The following is a 22,057-nucleotide window of genomic DNA, read 5'->3' on the forward strand; positions in this document are numbered from 1 at the left end:
TACATATCATCCTCTGAAGTAATACCTTAACGGTGGTCCCGGAGGCTTATCAGAAAAAAGAGAGGATCCTTTAAAAGTCGTCAAATTTGTGGCCCAAAAAAACTTTCTTAACTTTTGCATCACTTAATATAAGAAATTTGTCTCTTAAGTACTTAAAGGCCTGTCCTTCTCGGTTTATACTTTTGACAAAAGTTTTCATCAAACCCAGCTTTGTATGAAGGAGTGGAAGAAGACCATCTTTTGGGTCCACAAGAGGCTCGGCAACAATATTTTTCACGCTAGAGTTAAGATTTCTTACAGGACAGTCTGCTTGAATAAAATGTGATTTCCTAAAAAGCAGCAGCATTTAGTGTACCCCAGTTGCATTCCTAAGAATACAGCGATGATTTGTAGATCGCCACAGATTTTCTACTTCTGTTCAGCATATTTGACTGAGTCTAGGAGGACTACCATTTTTGCATAAGTCTCCTTCGTGTGAACTGCATGACCAAGAAGAACAGAAGTGAGACGGTTGCCGTTGTGAAGTAACAGCTTTCAAACTAAGCTTGGAGGGGGTCTATGAATAGTCTCCAATCATCTGGATCGTTATTCAAACATTTCATCAAGCCATTAACGTCGCAGCAAACAAAAAGATTGTTTTTCTTCTCAAAAAAAGAAAGCAGATCCCTAAGACGATGTCTGTTTTTTTATATTTTTTTTTGTTATCGGTGTTGCGGAGAAAACCATTTACGTACCCCCCACAAGTGGGAGAGTGTCGGACTCACACGGGTGCGGCTAGATGTTTTATAAGAATCTATGTGTGCCCGCACCCGACGATGTCTGTATTGTGAGACCCTGACATCACGTTGGAGAAGATTCCATTGCTGTAGTCTTGATCCTACACGTTCTGCCTTTTCCCTCAACAAATCAAGGTCTCGAATGAGATCACTCAAATCCACTTGACTCGGACTGTGCGGTTTATCATCTTTTTCGTCAGAATCGTAGTCATGGGACGTGGAAAGCTTGTTGGGTTCTTCTTCCACACTGACTTCAAGCTAATAATTTTGGGGTGGAGTAAAAACTGATAACTATCTGAATGTGGAATAGGTCGAATAGCAGATGGAAGATTAAGGTATTGAACTGTTTTACAGGTGGAGTCAAGCAGAAATAGTAGTTATGTGAACGGTTTGTAGGCTCCCGCCAAACCATAGGCACAGCAAAAGCCATAGATCGTTTATTATTTTTCAGCCATTTTCGTAGTATAACCGAACAAGAGTGGGAACATATATGTGGACCCCATGAATTATCCTGGTACCCTACCTTCATACCAAAATAATGCTGACAGGCAGTCTTCACAAGAGGTGTCAGATTACGTTTGTGTGACGAAAATGTTAATTCACCACAAATATAACAAAAAATATTCCCTGAATTTACACATTTTCGTGGTATTTTGATTTAACAAATTTTTCACTTTAAAAGCACTCGAAAAACCAGAAATTCTGCACTAATTACAACACAAACAATATGAAACTCACAGTCACAGCAACAGTAATAATGTTTATAATCTACAAACACCTGGAGAACGTTGTGTTTTGTCATTTAACAGGTGTGACAACTCTAAAAACAAAACTACCCGAAAATAAAAATGTACATCGGGTATAAAATTACTTGTCATTGTACCTCCAAACCAAGAGCTAATCGGTCATTTTTATGGTGATTTTTGAATTCAGCAGATAGAAATACATAAGAATGTACTATTTTTGAGTCCGAAACATTTTCATTGTTGGGCAGTGTTATTAACGTAAACAATTATTGCCAAAACAAATATTGGATCATTTCGTACGCCACTCTATATGTATGTGGAGTGTTCCGGGACGTATTCCCCGAACTGCAGGAACTGCACCAGGACACCAAAATGGTGCCCTGACTCATATCGACATAAGTCCTATTTTGCTTTGTTTTCCTTCTGGACGCCATTTTGTGATTTTCAACAAAAAAAACTATTTCTTAGGAACGAGTAAGCCTACTTTAATTAAATTTGGAAAATCTAAGACTGGTATCTTATTAAAAAAAAAAAAAAATTAAAAACCTATCCAAAAATTTCAAAATGGCGGCCATATTAATTTTTTCATCTTCAATATCTTTGTCTGATCAAAAAATACAAAATTTAAAATTTTTAAATTAAAATATATTTTTGTTTTAATTTAACATTTTTTTACTACAAAATTTATTAAGCATTTTATTTTGAACAAAACGACACATTATTCGTAAAAATTCGTTTACAAAAAATCAAGTTACTGCAGAAAATCAACCCGGCGGTACGCTTGCGCACCGTAATGCAAGCTGATAATTTTTTGCCTGTTTTTATTTCCTCAACTAAATAAAATAAGAATTATTATTAATAAATAATAATAGTAAATTAATAAATGATTTTATCTCGTTTATTGAAATCAATAGTTGCGAGAAACGTAACGGTTATTTCGGTAGAGGAACGCATTTTTCTCGTTGAAGACGTCATTCGTGAAGGTGACAGGTATACTGATTTCGTGAAGCTCAAGCTTTCTGAAAAGTTTCTAAATACTCTTATTTTTCACCTCATTGCAATTCGAACTCTTACCGAAAAGTTTCCGGCAACAGGCTCTGTTGAAGAAGCTGATCGAAGCGAAAGACCACCTAAACTAAACGAACAGAAGCTGCTTTATATTCCAGATGCTAAGTCCATCAATTTAAATGTGTAAGTTAGCACAGCAGCGAGATACCGGAATTGCTACCGAACATAAAGCTGTAAGAAAAGAACTGAAACTTTTCCCCTACAAAGTAATGTGCGTTCAAGAATTGAAACCTACAGATCATGCCAAAAGATTATTATCAACGGTTTAAACGTTTTATTAACCAAACTTCCATGGGTATACTGGAGAATACGTTTTTTTTTACAGATAAAGCGTATTTTCATCTCAGAAGGTATATTAATTCACAAAATACACGAGTGTTGTCGACAAGTAATCCCTATGAATTACATTAAGTAAAAATTGGAGTCTGGGTCGGTATGAGTAGAACGCGCATTGTGAATCCAAACTTTTTTTGAAAATACAGTTAATATGATCGTTTTTGTGCTGTTTTAATAAATGTCACTGGTCAGTTAACAGAAGTGGAAATCAATCACGGTTGGTTCCAAGAAGATGGCGCTACAGCGCACACAGCTAGTAGGTCAATGACGTTTATACGAAATGTCTTTGGTGAAGGAATCATTTCGAAGGTTTCTGGCCTGCAAAATCGCCCGATCTGATCCCCCCAGATTACTATTTTAGGGGTCAGCGAAACAAGCAGTGTATCGCCACAGACGAGTGTGTTTGAAAACAAAATCTGTGCAGTGTTGAATTGATGTTGAAGGTGGTCATTTTGAACACCTTTTATAAACTATTCCGATTTTTGTAATATCCTTTTCTATAAAATAATGAAATAAAAATATAAAGTAATAATTAAGAAAGTTTCATTATTACACTTACATAATTCCAGTGCCCAGAAACTTTCCGAACGCAGTATATTATGACAAATTCGGTATTTTTATTCGATTAAACTCATCCTTTATAAAACTCATCCATTTCCTTTATAACCTAAATAATGCTAATTTTGATTGCGATTGTATGTATGTTACGTTAGAAATCTAAAGAAGTAATATCGGAGATCGAGTATCGCTTATAAAATAAGCAAAAATATCTGCTCACGAAAAGTAATTTTTGTCACAATTACTCGTGATCATATTTTTTATTATAAAACCATTCTTGTATGACGTATTACGACACAGCAAAATCACGATTTCACTACTTAATTCTTTCAAACGATACAAGAATGAAACAAAACAAAGATTTCCAGATTAATTATTATCATTTTATTATTATTATTATTACTATTACAATTATTGTTATTACGACATAGTAAATAATTAAATATAGTAATTTTCTTATAAAAAAATTGTGATTGTAACTCATTATTAATTTGTAGGATTATAACGGGTCGTGAATTTTTTTTAGAATTAATATTTAAATGAACCGGTACGTTTTTTATACAAATTGTCCCACGAAGAAACGGAGGAACTTTCAGGACATGATCTACTGGTAAAAATAACGAAAAAGGTTCATAAAACATACGTCTGGAAACGCTTTGTTTACGAGTTACGGTTAGCGAAATATTTCGCTCTTCTAAAAATAAAACCCCTGCTGTAATTTTTGGGACACAAATTACGGAGTAAATTTGGTGGTTTCTTAGTAAATTGAGCTGGGAAGTTGGATGAAAAAGATCCTGGGATTGTAAATCTAGTAGTTTTTGAGGTATTCGACTTAAACACAAAATTCGGTATACAAAAAAAAAGTATTTTTTTCGGTTTGTAGTATAATAACTTTGTTAAATGACTAATAAATGCGTACGATTTAATAACAAAACTTGTATAAATTTAATTCTGAGAAAATAAATGTAAATACAGCAGATAAAAAGTAATTAAAAACTTTTAAAAATCGGTTTTTTATTAAAGGAAAACAGCCGAAAATGAATTTTTATTAGGTACAGAAAGAATAATACGATTTTGTGTCTATTTTTTGTCTGTTTTGCTTCAATAAAAAACCGATTTTTGTAAGGTTTTACTTAATTTTTTCGGCTCCATTTATACTAATTTCCTCAGAATTAAATTCTCTACAAGTTTTATTACTAGATTTTCCGAATTTATTAGTCATTTAACAAAACTATTATATTACAAACCTAAAAAAAATTCATGTTTTTTATACCGAATTTTGTGTTTTACGTCGGTTATCTTAAAAGCTACTAGAGTTACAGTTTTGGGATTGGTTTTATCCTATTTCCCAGCTCAAATTACATAAGAAAACACCAAATATACTATTTACTTTTGGTTACAAAAATTACATTAGGGCTTCTTTTTATTAGAAGGGCTGAAATCCGGGCGAATTATCTGGTTAGCCGTATCTTGCAAACAAAGCGTTTTCAGACCTATATTTATATGAAATTTTTTCATTATTTTCACCAGTAGAAAATGTCTTAAAAATTTATCCGTTTCTTCGTGAAACACTTTCTGTATATTATTAGAAAAATTAAAAATATACGAAGTTAAGTCTACTTTCCAAAAAAGATTTTTCCTTTTGAGATTATAAAGTTAAGGTTTTGCAAAAACAGTTATGTTACTTGTACATTAGAAAAAATATTTTAAAAATTATGATTTATTCGTACCCCCTCTCAAACAGGAGGGGAGTGGATAATATTAGTTTCAATAAATGTTATAACTTTTTACGTATTGCATATTTTTAAACCATTCAAAAACCATTATTAAGATTAAGTTCTACTCTATGCAACATAGTATGGATTTTATTTAATGGAAATTTGAAAAATTTTCTACTTCTATAAATTCTTAAGTAAATTTGACTTTAATAATTTTTGTTAAGAATTAAGTTATGCCTGTAGTTGCTCATTAGATAATGTTTCGAGCAATTAAAAAAAAAAAATATGTCTCTAGCTCAAATAAAACTTAAGTTATGAAGTTTTTAGCGATTGAAAATACTTGAAAATAAGTTTTCGGGAAACAGACTAATAAAAAATGTAATTACTTATACTTTTTACTCGGTCTTAGATTTCCTCTGTTTTAGAGATAGAAATTTTGGCGACGTAATGTAAAACTAATAATGCTATTACAAGTTGAATGTACTAATAACAACGACACAAATAATGTATACAAAATCTTCCAAAATAAATAACTTGAATACTTAGAGAATATAAGCACAGAAATACAAAATTTACCGCACATGAACATAACCTCAAACGTGACAAAAAATCCCTAAATATAAGAAAAAATTAAGATTGATTTACTCGACACAGGAATTTTATCACAGGAATTCAACAAAGAGATTCAAAACACGCAAAAGCATAACAAAAAGTCAAAATGACCTAAAAGAAACGTAAGTTTCAGAACGTAAACATTACATACGAACAAAAACACATGAAGTAAGGGTGTCAATAAAGTCTTTCCGGGATTACAAAAATTTATTCAGAAAAAACTAGCACAGTTACAGCTGTACGGTTTGTAGCAAAAGAAAGAAAAAATTATCAATTTTTTTTTACAACGTCAATAAACTTCAACATGTGCGTTTTTTGTTGCTCGTGGAATGTTCAACCGACAATTTCATGCCACGTGTTGGTCATGATTTCTTCGGTAATACTAACAACTTGAGTTATTATCCGTCTCAACTGTCCGGATCAGTTACGGGTGTTGCATAGACTCTGTCCTTGAAATAACCCCAGAGGAAAATGTCTAAGGGAGTTATGTCTGGTGATCGTGGTGGCCAGGGAGTGAGACCTTTGCGTCGGTTCCATCTACCGTAAAACGATTCATTCAGAAAATTTCGAACTAGTAATCCCCGATGTGGTGGTGCGCCATCCTGCTGGAAAACCGCCCTACATTTCAAGTCATTTAGTTGATGTATAGCGTCTACAAAACACATACGCTGCAGGTACTCGTTGTCGTTATCAATCCGTTGCAAAATCTGGATCGTAAAGGCAGCACGACGAGGGCCGTCATCTGGCTTTAGATGTTACAATATCTGAACTTTATACGCGTGCAACCGTAGTTTCTACAGTAAAATTTTGTGTACTGTTGACCAGGGAATCTCTGGTTACGAGATGCACGATGGGTTGATTTGGAAGGCCTACGTAGAAATGCTTGCTGCACGACCTCAACCTTCTCTTCACTAATGGATTCCCCTGTTCGGGGAAGGTCGACTACACTTCCACTCTCTTTTGCGTACCGCGCAACATACTCTTGCTATCAGGTGCTGGTCGTCCGTATTACCTTCTAAAATTTCGCCGCACAGTAATCGGTGATTTCGACTCGTGATACCACAACATACGTTACGGTTTCTCCTGGATTGATACCATTTTATAAAACATTGATCACAGTGCTCTCTACTTTTCCACTACTTGCAACAAACCAATATAAAAAAAATTTGATAATTTTTCCTTTCTTCTGCCACAAGCAGCACAGATGTAACTGCAACAGTTTTTTTGTAATCCTGAAAAAAACTTTATGCATTATTCAATTTATTTTCTAATTAGGATAGCTGCTACCTTATGAACAAAATATGTGCAAATAAAGAGTGACATAAGCTTTCAAAAAACACAAAAATTACTTCTGTAGGTAACATAATTCGTGAGATTATCGCATTCAAATTTCAAGTTTTTTACATGGAAATAAAGAACATTTCATCACGGTAACATCGTGTAAATAATTTTTTAATATTTTTAGCCGTAGAAGGATATAAACTATTAAAAGAGTATGTAAAAACTTTTTTGTTAAAAGTTTTTTTTTATTTTCGTGCGTAGACGAAATCCTGTGTAAAACCAGCTTGTATGACAATTTAATCATATTAAAAAAAAAAAAAAAAAAGAAATACTGGTATACTGTTTTGTTATACATTGTCGTATTACGGTACAATTATGAAAGAATAGTGTAACAGAATATTGGTAATGCAATTTCTGCGGCACGCGGAGTTCATTACGTAATAATTAGAGAGGGAAATGTTTAACTTGAATGATTACCTAGATATATACTCTACTCATTATATATATATAATATAGTATATATCTGATATTTATCACCTTTTTAAAATAAAAATAGGTGATTAGTGTCTCAGCGTGGCAGCTGTGTGCGATATCTCACCGCTAAAATCAATACTATGAAATAAATAACCTGTTTGGGAATAAACTAGTTTGTCAAGTCATTATTATTATTACTTAATAATAACAAATAAATATTGACCTATCAATATTTGAACGTCTACAAAAAAGTTAATTTATTAATCTGTATTAAACAAAAAATGTATTTATACGCATATACAGAATATCCCACAAGGAAACCGGTGTACTTTACAGGTGAATTCCTCTCATCAAAATAATGAAAAAAACGTCTGGAAACGCTTCGTTAGCGAGTTAAGGCTACCGAAAGATACGGTCCGGTATTCAGCTCCCCCGGTGAAATGAGGTGGTACTGTAATTTTTAGGTCGTTAATTGAGAGGCGAAATTAAGGGTTTCCAATGGTTTTTGATCTGAAAAGTCGAATAAAATAGGTTTCAAAACTGCATCACCGGTAGTTTCTATGGTATCCAAAGTAAAACTGAAAAATTTGTGGTTAGCCCAGGCGGTATCTATTTTGGGTTTGACTTTTTCTATATGATGGTTAATTTTTTATTTATGCCTCCGGAATATCATTAGAAATGATTATTTCGTAGTGCGCTAGTTGAAAAAAGTGTGCTTAAATTAAATTTCTAACTATCCAGAGACTTTATTTCAGGGTCTACACAATTTGAAAAAAATAGCTTTTTTTTAAATGTGTAAAATTGAAAAATTATCCTGCAAAAACTGTCCGACTGATCTCGTTGAAATTTTGCGTGTCTCTTTATAATATCAAAAATTTCTTCGAGGCAAAATTTTAAGGTCCTATATATAAATAAGTATTCCAAAAAATTCCCAAAAAATCTTCTTTTTTTTTTCATTTTTCCGACAGTTATTGCTATTTTTGCATCAGATATAACGTATTTTTTGATTTGCAACCGATGATATTGTGTGTAAAATTTAATGACAAAACTTGATCTTTTCTCTAAAATAAACAGTTAAAAAAATGTATATTTTGGGATTTTTTTATCATTTTCTTTAAAAAAATTTAAGCACACTTTTTTCAACGAGCGCACTACGAAATAATCATTTCTAATGATATTCCGGAGGCATAAATAAAAAATTAGCGATCGTACAGAAAAAGTCAAAACCAAAACAGATAGCGCCAGGACTATTAGATTATGTCGGACACAGTATCTGAAATAGAAATTGAGAAAAATCATACTAAGAAAAAAAAGAGTTGTGACATGAAAAAAAAAAAGTATTCTTCTCTTCAATAAATATTTTATTACTGCAACATACGACAGTAATAACATACTCTACTGTAATTATGTGTATAAGACGTATACTAGTTATACTAGTGTAGGTATAAATGTAATACCGTTCTATATATTACTGCAATAAATTATAGTCGTAATATATTCTAATAGTTAAAACGAAAATAAAGTTAATAAGAAAATTGCAGCTACGTAATACATTGCAAGTAGATTATACTTCAACGAGGGAACTGCCGTTCCATGCACGCCATTTAAATTCGTAATAGAGATAAATATTAAAAAAACACCACTGCCAAAAAAAAACAAAAAAAAAACAATGCTGACAAACATTGCTCTTTAATAATTAAAGAGCGTGCGGGTGACAATTTTGTATACAGTATTTTTATACTTAATATAATTTTTTTAATTTATTTAAATGTATGTATATACATAGTAGCTACTCATCGCAGCTTCGCTCGCGCTGTGTGGTTACTTGCGTTTCCCGTAGCGATCAATTCTTTTATTTTATGTTTTTTTGTCAAGTAACCGAAGGCAGGTGCAGCCAGTCACACATAGAGTAACGGTGGCAGAGGCTGGGTTACCCGCAGCGCCGTATATCTCTATCTTCGCACCTCTTAAAAAAAATCGGAATTCAAGAAAACCTGAAAATGATTTTTAAATATTTATCTGAAGAGTATATGCAAGCAGAAAATTTACTGAATATCTCGTTAACTATAGTCGGAATGGCAAAATTTACAATTACTGTTCAAAATTCTGTTTTACCTTTCTTCATCCCCATTTCAAGGTCGAATTTGAAAAATCTAGAAATCGGTTTCACATGAATATTACACTAACCAAAAATCAAATTGATCTCTTCATTTGTTAACGAGATATTGAAAAAAAAAACTACAGAAATTAAAAAAAACAACACTGAAACTCAAAAATCCTTTTTAACCCTTGAAAACTTGGAATTTCAAAAAACCTAGAAACTGGTATTTAGATACTCATAATCATCTAGTTCAAACCCAGCTCACACAGTGACAGACACTCACAATTCGCAATTAATTAAAGTTTGTGCTTCAACCGGCATATCTCCACTGCTACATATATAGTGTTTCATTTTAATCGCCCCAGGCGATTTTATCGTAAACTACACACAATAAAAAAAACTTAAACGAAAGTTAATCAAATTGAAAAGGAACACCACGTGGTTACATTAGATCTACCCTTGATCTTATTTCAAGGTTAATACGATTTTTTGAAATACAATGATCTATTTCTGTGACCACCAATGAAAAGAGCAGAAAATTTTACATTGAAATATGTGGTCGCACGTATGACCCTGAGCCTTTTTGAAGGTTATACGGCTTACCATCAAGAGATAGTGTCATAAGGGTGATAATGTTATACGGAGATTCAGCGGGCGGCGTATTGCTGTGCATACAGGCTGACGGCAGGCTTACCGCGTTATTAACTATCCTTAACAACTCCGACAATGTACTGCATAATATGTAAGTACACGAGATGTTTTCGTAAAGGAATGACTGTCTAACTGTTGCACCCGTCCTATCCTTCTATCTCTTTCGCACGCAATGTGCACAGCTAAACGCCGCCAGCTATAATATTATACAAGTTACACGTTTTTGAAGGTCATACAATATTCCTGGAATATTCCAGGTCATTTATCTCGCAAACTATGGGAAAGACAACTTTACGGTTCATCCGTTGAGCTGCTGCTGTGGAACAAATATACATACATACATCCTAAGTACATAACACTCCTGGGCATGTGTAAATAGTTTCAAATCACGAGGATATAATCGATATATATATATATAGATTATATCGAAATCGATATAATATTGATTTCAAATTATTATAATCAAATCAATATGTGTCTGACGATTCCAACACGTTATCATAAATTTATTGTAAACCGCCCGTCAGATTCAGGAATTCCATTTTTTTTTACAAAAAAAAGGTCATGAGCGTTTTATAATTCGCTAAACCGTACATAAGTAAGGGTTAGATAAACATCATAAAAATACAATTTTATTATAATCCTTTTTAATATTTTTTATAATTTTCTACATTTTACTCATCCAAAATTTTCCTCAAAAATAGTACTTTTTTCTCTATTTTAACGTCAATAAAAAGAAAAAACTATGCGAAAGTGTTATCTTATTAATTTTACGCATAAAATATCGATAATCTAATAGTGTATCTAAGAGTATCCCACGAAGAAACTTTCAGGACATGTTCTATTGGTGAAAATAATGAAAAAATTTCATACAAACATAGGTCTCGACACGCTTCAGTTTTGAGTTATGACTAGCAAAAAATTTCGCCCTGATTTCAGCTCTTTTAATAAAAAGAAGCCCTACTGTAATTTTTGGGATCCAAATTAAGGAGTAAAGTTTGGGTGTTCTTACGTTATTTGATCTGGGAAATAGGAACTGGGAAAACGGAACCCAGAACGGTAACTCCAGTAGTATTTTTTAAGATATCCGACGTAAAACACAAAATTCGGAGTCAAAAACAAGTTTTTTTTAGGTTTCTACTACAATATCCGGTATTGTAGTACAATAACCGGTCTCCGTGGCGCGAGTGGTAGCGTCTCGAGCATTAATCCGGAGGTTGCAGCTTCAAATCCCGGTCAGGCATGGTATTTTTCATACGCTACAAAATTCCATTTTCATATCCTACACACAAGTTTCAGGCTTATGTAGTGATATCATCAAGCAAAATAAAAAAATTGTGGAAAATTTAGTAACAAAACTCGTACAAAATTTAATTCTGAAAAAAGGGATGTAAATACAGCCGATAAAATATAACTAAAAGCCTTTTTAAATATCGGTTTTTTATTGAAACAAAACGGACTAACAGAGTTTAGTTTTTTACGTAATTATTTTGTTTTACGTGCGTAACTTATTGAATATACAAAGATAAAATAATGTTTTATAATTTTGTATTTCTCTTAAAATTTACAGTAATTATCGTTTTTGTTTTTAAAAAGGATAAGGATGTCTATTAGGTACAGAAAGAATAATACGATTTTCTGTCTTTTGCTTCAATAAAAAACATGACTTTTAAACGTTTTTATATCCTTTTTAGCGGGTATATTTACATTAATTTTCTCAGCATTAAATTCCCTATAAGTTTTGTTATTAAATCTTTCACATTTATTGGTCATTTAACGAAGCTATTATACTACAATCCTAAAAAAACTTGTTTTACGACACCGAATTTTGTTTTACGTCGGATATCTTAAAAAATACTGGGTTTACAGTTCTCGGATCTGTTTTATCCTATTTCCCAGCTTAAATTATAAAAGAAACCACCAACTTTACGCCGTAATTTACGTCCCAAAAATTATAGCAGGGGTTCTTTTTATTAGAAAAGCGAAATATTTCGCTAGCCGTAACTCGAAAACAAAGCGTTTCCAGATCTATGTTTATATGAACCTTTTTCATTATTTTAACCAGTAGAACATGTTCTAAAATTTTCTTACAATATTTTTGACAAGTATTAGAGCAAATTTATCCGAGTTATGCGAAGGGTAGTATATGTTATACCACAATACTCTATCACAATACTCTATATATTGGTCGTATAGTCACTACGACCAAAGTAACTTCATTTTCACTTCTGTAATATCTCCGTCTTTATTCCCTAACCACCTTCCCGTAACTTAGACGGTAAAGAAATTCACAATTTTTAAAAATATATTAGCCGCTATGACTGCGTAAAATAATACCTGTGTGCGTGTATTCGTGCGTTAACCCAGACAGGAAGAACAACAATACTAAATTAACGACTAAGAAACGCGTTCACGCATACATAGTTGATTATAATTCTACGGTGATAGCCACGAATCATAGCGCTTGAGTTTAAACTATCGTGTCGGTTAAAAACAATTCCACAATAAAAATGAAGGTATCACCGAAAACTCCAATTTTTTATTCGCTAACTGGATTCGGCCGATTTTAGTTACCGTCATTGTTTTAAAATTTGAGGCGTGAAAAGTGGAAAACTTGATTTTTTGCACTTTATTTGAGAACGACAACTTTGAATTACTATAAAATAAAAACCGATCGAGATAAAAATTTTCTACTTTTGAAGATAGATCAAACAATTGTTTCTCAATAATTATAATTACGATTTAGCCCAAAATTACAATTACTTAAGCGTACAGATCGTTTCAAGTAAAACCATCGCTCAACATTCGCATGTTACTGGGGGACAGCGCCTTGAACACCCACAGAGCTCGCTTCGGTCACCATTCCTGTCTACCCAGAGGACTCAGCCCCCTGGATCCCCGAACGGTTTCTAACACTCACGATTGTAGGAATAATACTGATAAATAACGATTGAAGTATTCTGGCTTTATAGAAACCTGAAAAAGAGAAACCGAATTACAAAAGACGACGAAAAATTCATGACATATTTCTTTGCCGTGGACGCATTAATATATTAACGAAGTAAAAGAATTAATTTTTTTTTACTTAATTTACAACTTCACCCTCCTTGTAAGTGAACAAATAATGAATATTTTAAATATTTTAACCTTCAAGGGTGCTAGGGGCTCGGTATGTGGCTTAACACCTTCCGTGGCATAATACGAATGTATTCTGAAAATTTGAAAGTAATCGATCGGTTGGTTCTTCCAGATGAAATATAACTAAAAACCTTCTCGGTTATGCCAAGAAACACGGGGGAAAAATTTGGTTGCGATAGATAGAGTATTTTTTTTGTTTATCCCGAACGAAAACCCTCTTATATATATAATTTGTAACACCGATTGGCTTATAAAATTTGAAGTGTCTTAGCGTTTTAATTTGTGTTTTGTTTTTTTAGGTACAACATGGTGTCAAGAATTAGTTTGGTTAATAAACAATAATTTAAATTACGAAAAGGCTTTAAAAATACCGATGGATAAAAGATTCCCGTTTCTAGAGTGAGTAGACCCAATTTTTTTTAATCGTATATTTAAATATAATTATATTACGCGGCATAACCGGATAGTAGTAATTATCTGTTATAAAAGCGAGTAACAAATCCTATATGGCAAGCACATTAGAGAACATAACGCCGGATAAAGTGATTTTGATGTTGCCTTACCGACCCGATTTTACTGTGAGTCACAAACCAGCCTGCAAACATAACCAAAATTCAGATGGTATTATATTCACTCTGTTCACTACATGAACTGGTTCTAAAGTGAACATTGTTCCACTCAGAGAAAGCAATTACGAATGTGCTCGTTCTACGTCTAAGAAATATTCGTTTTATGAAAAGAAATTATGTTTTCAAAAATGATTTAATCACAAGTTTATGTGTTACTTTTCTTTTCAAAAAAAATATCGTTTATATTTTCCAGTGCAACGCGTTTATTATTTTTTTAATTTCATCCTGGATCATTATCTTTCTTAAAAGGAAAAGTTCAATGCGGATGAATTTTCGTAAAGTACGGTTTTTCGTAATGAATATCGGAGTTTAAAAGTCGTTTAATATGTATTAAGTTTTACTTACACGGGTAAGTTATACGTGAAACGAAAGAACAACTCACTCGGTTTTTTTAATAAGTTTTCAACACCGTTCGTCACAAGGCACTGACCCAGTCGATAGGAGAGTTCATCCCGCACTTTAAACGGCAAGTCTGGAGTAATTGATGCAGCAGTTGCTTCAATCCTGCGTCTCAAGTCGGGTAGTTCAGATGATAACGGTGGCACATACCCTTGATCCTTTATAAACCCACAAAGAAAAAAAATTGCATCGGGGTCAGATCGGGCGAACGTTGAGGCCACGGAAAACAAGCCCTGTCATCTGGTACCCGGCGATCGATCCAGCAATCGGGGAGAATTTCATTCGACCGATTACATACAGCGATATGCTAGCGAAGAGGTGTACCATCTTGTTGCCAAATAAAGTACTGCGGTTGCAGTTGGGGAAAGAGCATAGTTGTAGCGTATCAAGATAGTACACTCCAAATACACAGGCTTCCGCGAAAAATAACGGCCCGTAAACTTGCCGTCCGGATACGGCATAAAAATCTTACAATTTTGGGTAATTTCGTTCACACAGCTATGTCATAAGGATTTTTTGATCCCCGTATTCTCGTACGCACATTATGAGTGTTTACTTTTCCATTAACGTGAAATATTGATTCGTTACTGAATACGTTACGATAAAGAAAGTCTTCAGATTCACCAGGGCCGGCCCTTGGCGGTAGGCGACTACCTACAGCGGCAAAACCACCTGAACTAGAGTGCAAAAAAATAAATATATCCCACAAAAATATATTTCGATTACTTGAATCTAAAAATAATATTTTTATTTTTTTTAAAGTAAATTTTAATTATCTGTGAAAATAGCGGGTACTGGTCTTAGTTGTCGTTAGCTCGTTAAAAAAGTAAATTTTGTTTTTCGATAAAACAACTTTGCGTAAATCTGTATTATCTTAATTCAATCATACGTAATTTTTCTGGTTAACATGTTCTTTTATAATTCTGTTTTTTTGAAAAATGTAAGTTTTTTTGAAGCTTGGGGGCGGCATTTTTTGGATTTGCTTACGGCGGCAAAAACGCTAGGGCCAGCCCTAGCGTTTTTTGACATTTTAGTTTATAGCAAACATAGACTTTACTAGACGTACAGTGTATGTCTGCTTAGGGAACAAAAAAAATTGAACTTAGGGCTATAACGAATATGCTGGAAAGTTTTATGACGGTTTCTGCTACCCCATATTCGGCAGTTACAGGTGTTCAGTTTGCCACTAATATGAAACGTTGCCTAATCGCTACAAATTTCATCGTCTAAAAATATATCGTTGTCTGCAACTCTATCCATCATTTTCACACAAAACTGCAGCCGACCGACTTTGTCGTCATCTGCAATGCGTTGAACCACGGTTACTTTTGTACGGCTTCAAGTGAAATAGTTTACATAATACGCGCCAAACAATCGTTTATGGAATGCCAGTTTCACGGGACGAAAGTCGTGTTGATTTCTTTGGACTAGTGTAAATCTTTTTCTGAGTTCTGCCACAGCAGTTTCAGGAACGCGAGGGCGTCCTGGTGATTTTGTATGTTTAACAGATCAACCCTATTTCAACGAATGTTTGGTGCCAAGAGTAAATTGTACGCCTACTAGGAGGCTCCCTACCGTATTCTCTACGAAAATATTACGTTGAACTGCATTTATTGAATTCAAATCGTGAAACCAAAACACACAGCGAGTACGTTCCGCACCAGTAAATGTATTCATTTTTAACAACACTGAGGACAGCACAGGTAGCCGAATTCGGTATTAATGAACAAGGTGAGTCAAGACTCGTTGTGGTTTTCTATGAAATGAGACATCAATCGAATCTTTAAGTTATCTCAATAAATTTTTTCATGCTTTTAACGATTTGAAATCCTTTTCGAATCATCCGGTATTTTTAATAATGCATCATTTTTAAGGTAAAAATGTAATTTGCTAAATAGACTCAAATTTTTTTATTGAACATTTTAATCTTTTTCGCGATTGTATTTTAAATATTTCATAATTAAGTTAATAAAAACCCATTAAAAAAATCCACGGTATGTTTCAAATAAAAGTCACTTAAGGAGAAAGCCGTAAAAGTTTTGCCGGTTGTTTTTTGTTGTAACTTTAAGCAGAAATTTACGCTATTAAAACAAAAAAAACAATTTTAAATCATTTACAAAGAATTTCTCAGAATATTAATAAGGAAAGCGGTTTAAGAATATGAATTCTCGTTATTCAAAAACCTACCGATAATTACGTTTGTTCCAGGAAGGAGCAGTTGGCTCAAATACAAGGCACTAAATAATCGTTACTAAATTAAATTCTCCGTCATGGCAATGTAAATCATATTATCAAGTTACTTATAAAGTCCAGTAAAGATACATTAATATAAATACATCATGATTACATTATATTAATTACTTCACCTTACCCCTAAAACAATACGCTAAGAAACTGTCCCGAATTATCTTTAACAGTACATATGACAACCTAACCGGAACAAATTAGCATCGATTATTATTAGTTAAGGCACCCTGGATCGAATACTTATAAACACTATAACGTATAATAATAAAAAAGATTACAAAAATTAAAAAACACGATTGCCAAATTATATGTAGTTTTTTAAATAAATAAATTGAAATAAAAACGATACAATAAATCGATCTAAATAAAACAAAACAAGGTATGGAAATAAAACGACTAAACATCTTAATGTAATATTAAAAAATAAAATAAGTTTTAATTTGTTTAAATATATTTTTAATAAAATAATTAAAAGTAATTAATAAGTGATATATCCACCATACCAGCAAATAAGTGTTAAGTTCTCGAGATCTTTCGGTTTTTTCAAACCCTCATCAGGAGTTAAAATATTATAATAAAGCCAAAAGTTAAAATATGTATACAGTTATGTTTGCATGTTAACAGTATACTAAAGAGAATAAATTGTACGAACATAAATTGTATGATATTTTTAGTTGTTACGAACATAAAGAAATATTAATCATAACTAAAAACATAATTTCTGATAACATGATTTTCCTTTTAATTACTTTTTCAATCCACTAAAGTATCTTTGTATTCTCTTCAGTAGCAAACAGTCAAGAATGTATACGTATTTTAACTTTTGACTTAATTATAATATTTTAACTCCTGATGATGGTTTGAAAAAACCAAAAGATCTCGAGGGCTTAATACTTATTTGCTGGTAAGGTGGATATATCGCTTATTAATTATTTTATTAAAATATACCGGCGGAACCATGTTCAAGAAATTTATATATTTCAAGTTGTAGAAATAGCAGGCATTTAAAGATTAAAAGTTATATCCAGGTCTTACATCGATAAAACAACTTTATCTTTCAACGAAAATATTTAAATTAATTTTTGCTTTGAATTTTCCTCCTAATATAATAGGGTACATTTTTTCTCAATAGATTGGAAAAATTTATCTGCAAGCGCAAAGATATACACGAAGGTAAATATTTTACAAATAAGAACTTGAGATTTTTTTTTTTTTAACAAAAATCTGTTTTCATTTTTTACAACATAATTTTCCAAAAAAAAAGAACAATGTAATGACGATAGGCATTAGGATATTTATTTTTATGAAGACATTTAAAAATGCCTTCAAAAAAATTTAAACATTAGACATTTAAAAATAACAAATTCATAATTTTTATAGCAAGTAACCTGTAAAAGAGTGATAATGGATGTATCAGACATCATAAATTACACGGGCAACGTAAACTAAGTATCATTTATGAATTATAATTATGTTTTATGTAGTAATAATCTGCAACAAAACAAAAATAATAAGTAATAATAATAATATATAAATTTGCAAGTACATATAAACTGCATAACCAGGAAATCGGTCACCTAATAACTCTCAAGTATTCAACAGAATTCCAAGATTACATCACTGTTATAATTACCCAAGTGGATACAGTAAAAGACTCGATTGCATAAATCTACCAGCATGCGAGTAATTTTTTTTCGATTAAAATAGATTCTGAATCCAGTTATTAGACATAATTTCACAATCTTATTTTTTATATATATGTATATAAGTAGTCTTATTAATAACTTTGTAATCTGAAGATATCTTTAAAATATAAAATTATAACTCATAATTATTTCGTAGTAATATTGCATTTTAAAAAAGGTCGGACGTAATTAATATTGATCTGTTACTTTCCCATCTACATAGCGCTATAGCTCTAGCAGGGAAAGTAATCGGTCCAATTTGGGCATATGTGATTTTCACCGGATCTTCATGTCAACTCCTAAGGGCATAAAAAACTAGATGGAAATTTTCCAGATGACAATTTTCGTATTTGTGTGTGTTCGGTGTTGGCCTCTAAATTACATAATATCCACAAAACTATTAGACCGATTTTGACCAAACTTGGTTAATTACTTCCATATATGGGGCGTTGATGCTATTAAATTTTCAACATAAAAGGTCAACGGGGTGAAACTGTACCCATCTTCATTATCTCGAGAGTTTACCTAATTAAAGTCATATTTTTCTTAGGCACATTGGTTAACGATTAAAAAATAACAAAAATATAAACAAAAAATACTCTAAACTACTGCTATGTTGTGAGATCACAGGTGAGCGGTATAATTAGATAAATGAATAATATTTAAAGTGTAAAAAAGTAACTAGGTCTGGCTGAGTCTCGAACTTGATCGGCCAGTTGTTTTGTTACCTGGTGCGTTAAGCCTTATGGCTACACCAGTCTGCCAACCGTACAAGCGAAATTTGTTCTATGTAACTTGTGAAATTACATTAGTTTAGTTAGTGCCGACCGTCCCCGCTAGCAACGCCACGCCCGCACGAATTAAGTATGGAATGCGAGCACGCTTTACTTAGAATCATTGAATTAGATATCCAAAATATATATATTTAAATAGAATGATAAATATTTTAAATTAAGTTGTGTGTGTAGGCCGTGCATCAGAAACAACCCACAGTTGTCAGATTTAAAAAAAAATTTATATAGGTGGAAATAAAAAAAAAACACACGCGGGCTATTCTACAGGCAATTAATATTTCACTTTATCCATTTCCACTGAAAATTTGATTACAGGAGAAAGTATTATTATTATTATTATTGCCGGAGATTTACAGAAGAGGAAAAAGATTGTAACAAATTTTGTAATGTTTTTTATCCCCATGACCTCTGTCCTTATAAAAACATTATTCTAAACATAAAACCGTAATTCTATTAAGATTCAAAATTAACAGTTTTTAAAAATATTTTCATTTTTTTTATTTACACACATTTAAAATATATGATGTGGAGATTTGTCTTTTTGTCACAAAAAAACCCTAATTGTTTTGTTTTATTACACCTGTGAAGGATAAAATTGAAATAAATATTATGATACACATTTTTTCATGTTATGCAAACACTAACTATTTCAAAAATCAATCACTGTTTCTTTGATTCAGGGCATTTACAAATTGGATTGTAATTTAGTGATTCCATTATTTGTGAAATGAGAAAAAATGTAAATCTATAACGTCTGTAAAATTGACATAAATGGCTTTAAAGAAGCAACAATATGAATTTGTGGTGATAATAAAAACTAGAAAGATTGATTCAAAAGGAAAAAAGTTTGTTGCCTAAAAATCAACAACTTCAGTTCTGTAAAACCAATTCAACGAAAGTTTATTTTAAATATAGTAATAATGATGATTTACCACATATTTGTATTTAAAGGCAATAAAAAAAATCTTCCAGCTTCAGTCTATATGAATGTCTGAATGGGAAGCTTCCAGCTGCAAAAATGTATCATGTTCCCCTAAAAATTAGAGGAAAAATTCAGTGACTTAATTGATTTATATCACTCTGGAATAATAAAAGATCAATGGCAACCAACTTTTCACCAAAGTGTACAAGAAGGAAATGGAAGATTTTATAAACAATGATATTCATAATGCTTACAAAGAGTGTTCAAAAAGTGACTCAACCATATGGGAAAATGAGTAAGTTTCAATAGTAGTTGAAAATGGCCTCCATTTTGCGATTCACATAATTGAAAACAGCATTGCATGCTCTTAAACACATGTTGTAAAAATTTGTTGAGAAATTGCAGGGACATATCATTCAATTTCGCTCTATGGTTCGAGAATAGCATGAGGATGAGTTTTGTAAGTAGCATCCACAAGAAAATGTCACGAGGGTATAAATCAGGAGACTGAGGGGGCTACAATGCATTCGAAATCACTTATCCTTGAAAACACTGATCAATGAAATTCAGTGTTGTCAGCTGTATGAGCCATAGCATTTTCCTGCTGAAACCATGTAAACTGTAGCCGATCTGCAAGTATATTGTTTTCAAATTGTTGCACCATCTGTATGTAGCGTTCGCTATTACTGTGCTGTGAAAGAATATCATTTACATTCGCCTACATTGACATTGCACACCAAACACCCACTTTTTGTGCATATAGATGATGTGGATTTTCCATACACCAAATGCATGAATTATATTTTTTTTTAAATGCAGTCGGTTGGCTGCGAATAGTAAGTGTTCTATATTAAAGGGCTCTTTAAATATTAAATAACTGCATTGAAATATTTTCTCATTGATCTAAGATCTAGTGAGAAATTTTAATCATTAAATGCCTACTATTTATACAATGTGGAAAATATATTTTAACAAATTAAAACTGTCTGAAAGTGGATTGGACAAGCATTATTTTATTAGTATTAATTAAATACTGCATAATGATGTTTAATCCTTTATTTCTATACCTTGTTTTTTTTTTTACTCTGATTCATTGTTGTTTTTTTAGATCAATTTATTTATTTATTTTTTGGCAGACATGTTTTTTAATTTTTATAATTGTTTTTATTATTAATTTTAAACAGCAAACTACCAGGCAGGCTATCACACAAAAAACACTAAAATGTCACACTTTTAGTTATAATTATACATAATTCATGCATTATTATTTTAAACGCTACAAAAGAATTAATTTTTGCAATAAAAATAAAATTTTGTAATAAAAGGATTTTTGGATTCATTTACTAATTCTTTCTTCATTTTCAACATAACTTTTTTTTTAATACTATACCAAATTTTATCACTCTATCTTAAGCTGTTGATCTTCAGAGTGAACACAGCCTATGCCTTTCATCCAGGAGTTCAGAGTTGAAGTCCTAGTTAGGCAAAGTATTCATACCTTTCACACGCTACAAAATTCATTATCATCCTGATCTCGTAGGTGAAGACACCCTCCATATAGAAATTTCAGTCGCTACGCTACCCCCTCTGTACCCAGGCCTTATGGGCTTTACTGGAGGTCATCTTTAAAACTTCTGCAAAAAACATCTCTCAGTTTTGTTCTTGTCTCAGCCAGGATGCCACCAATGCCAATGCTACATGTAAAATTTCCATTAGTGTACTACTCTCACTAAGACCACTCATGAAAAGAAAACAAAACACATCTTGACTCTTAAACAAGGCTAAATAACAAAAATAAGGAACTGAAATTCACTACCTACCTGAAAGGTAAAGAGTTGAGTTCAACATGCAATAACAAACAAAACAAAAACAAAAACAGACATAAAATCCATGAATACAAAACAACAATAAAAAAAACAACA

At 32.2% G+C, this 22,057-nt stretch overlaps 1 protein-coding gene across 2 annotated transcripts in view; it reads left to right on the top strand.

Moving 5' to 3' along the window:
- Positions 1-22,057, top strand: part of LOC142324183 (sulfotransferase 1 family member D1-like) — a 73,894-nt gene that overhangs the window by 14,231 nt on the left and 37,606 nt on the right. For both annotated transcript variants that reach the window (XM_075364929.1, XM_075364930.1), the window contains exon 3: positions 13,759-13,858. In XM_075364929.1, coding sequence (XP_075221044.1) covers positions 13,759-13,858 — 100 coding nt within the window. The remainder of the gene's footprint in view (positions 1-13,758; positions 13,859-22,057) is intronic.

Source organism: Lycorma delicatula, chromosome 4 (assembly GCF_047948215.1).
Source record: "Lycorma delicatula isolate Av1 chromosome 4, ASM4794821v1, whole genome shotgun sequence".
NCBI lineage: Eukaryota > Metazoa > Arthropoda > Insecta > Hemiptera > Fulgoridae > Lycorma > Lycorma delicatula.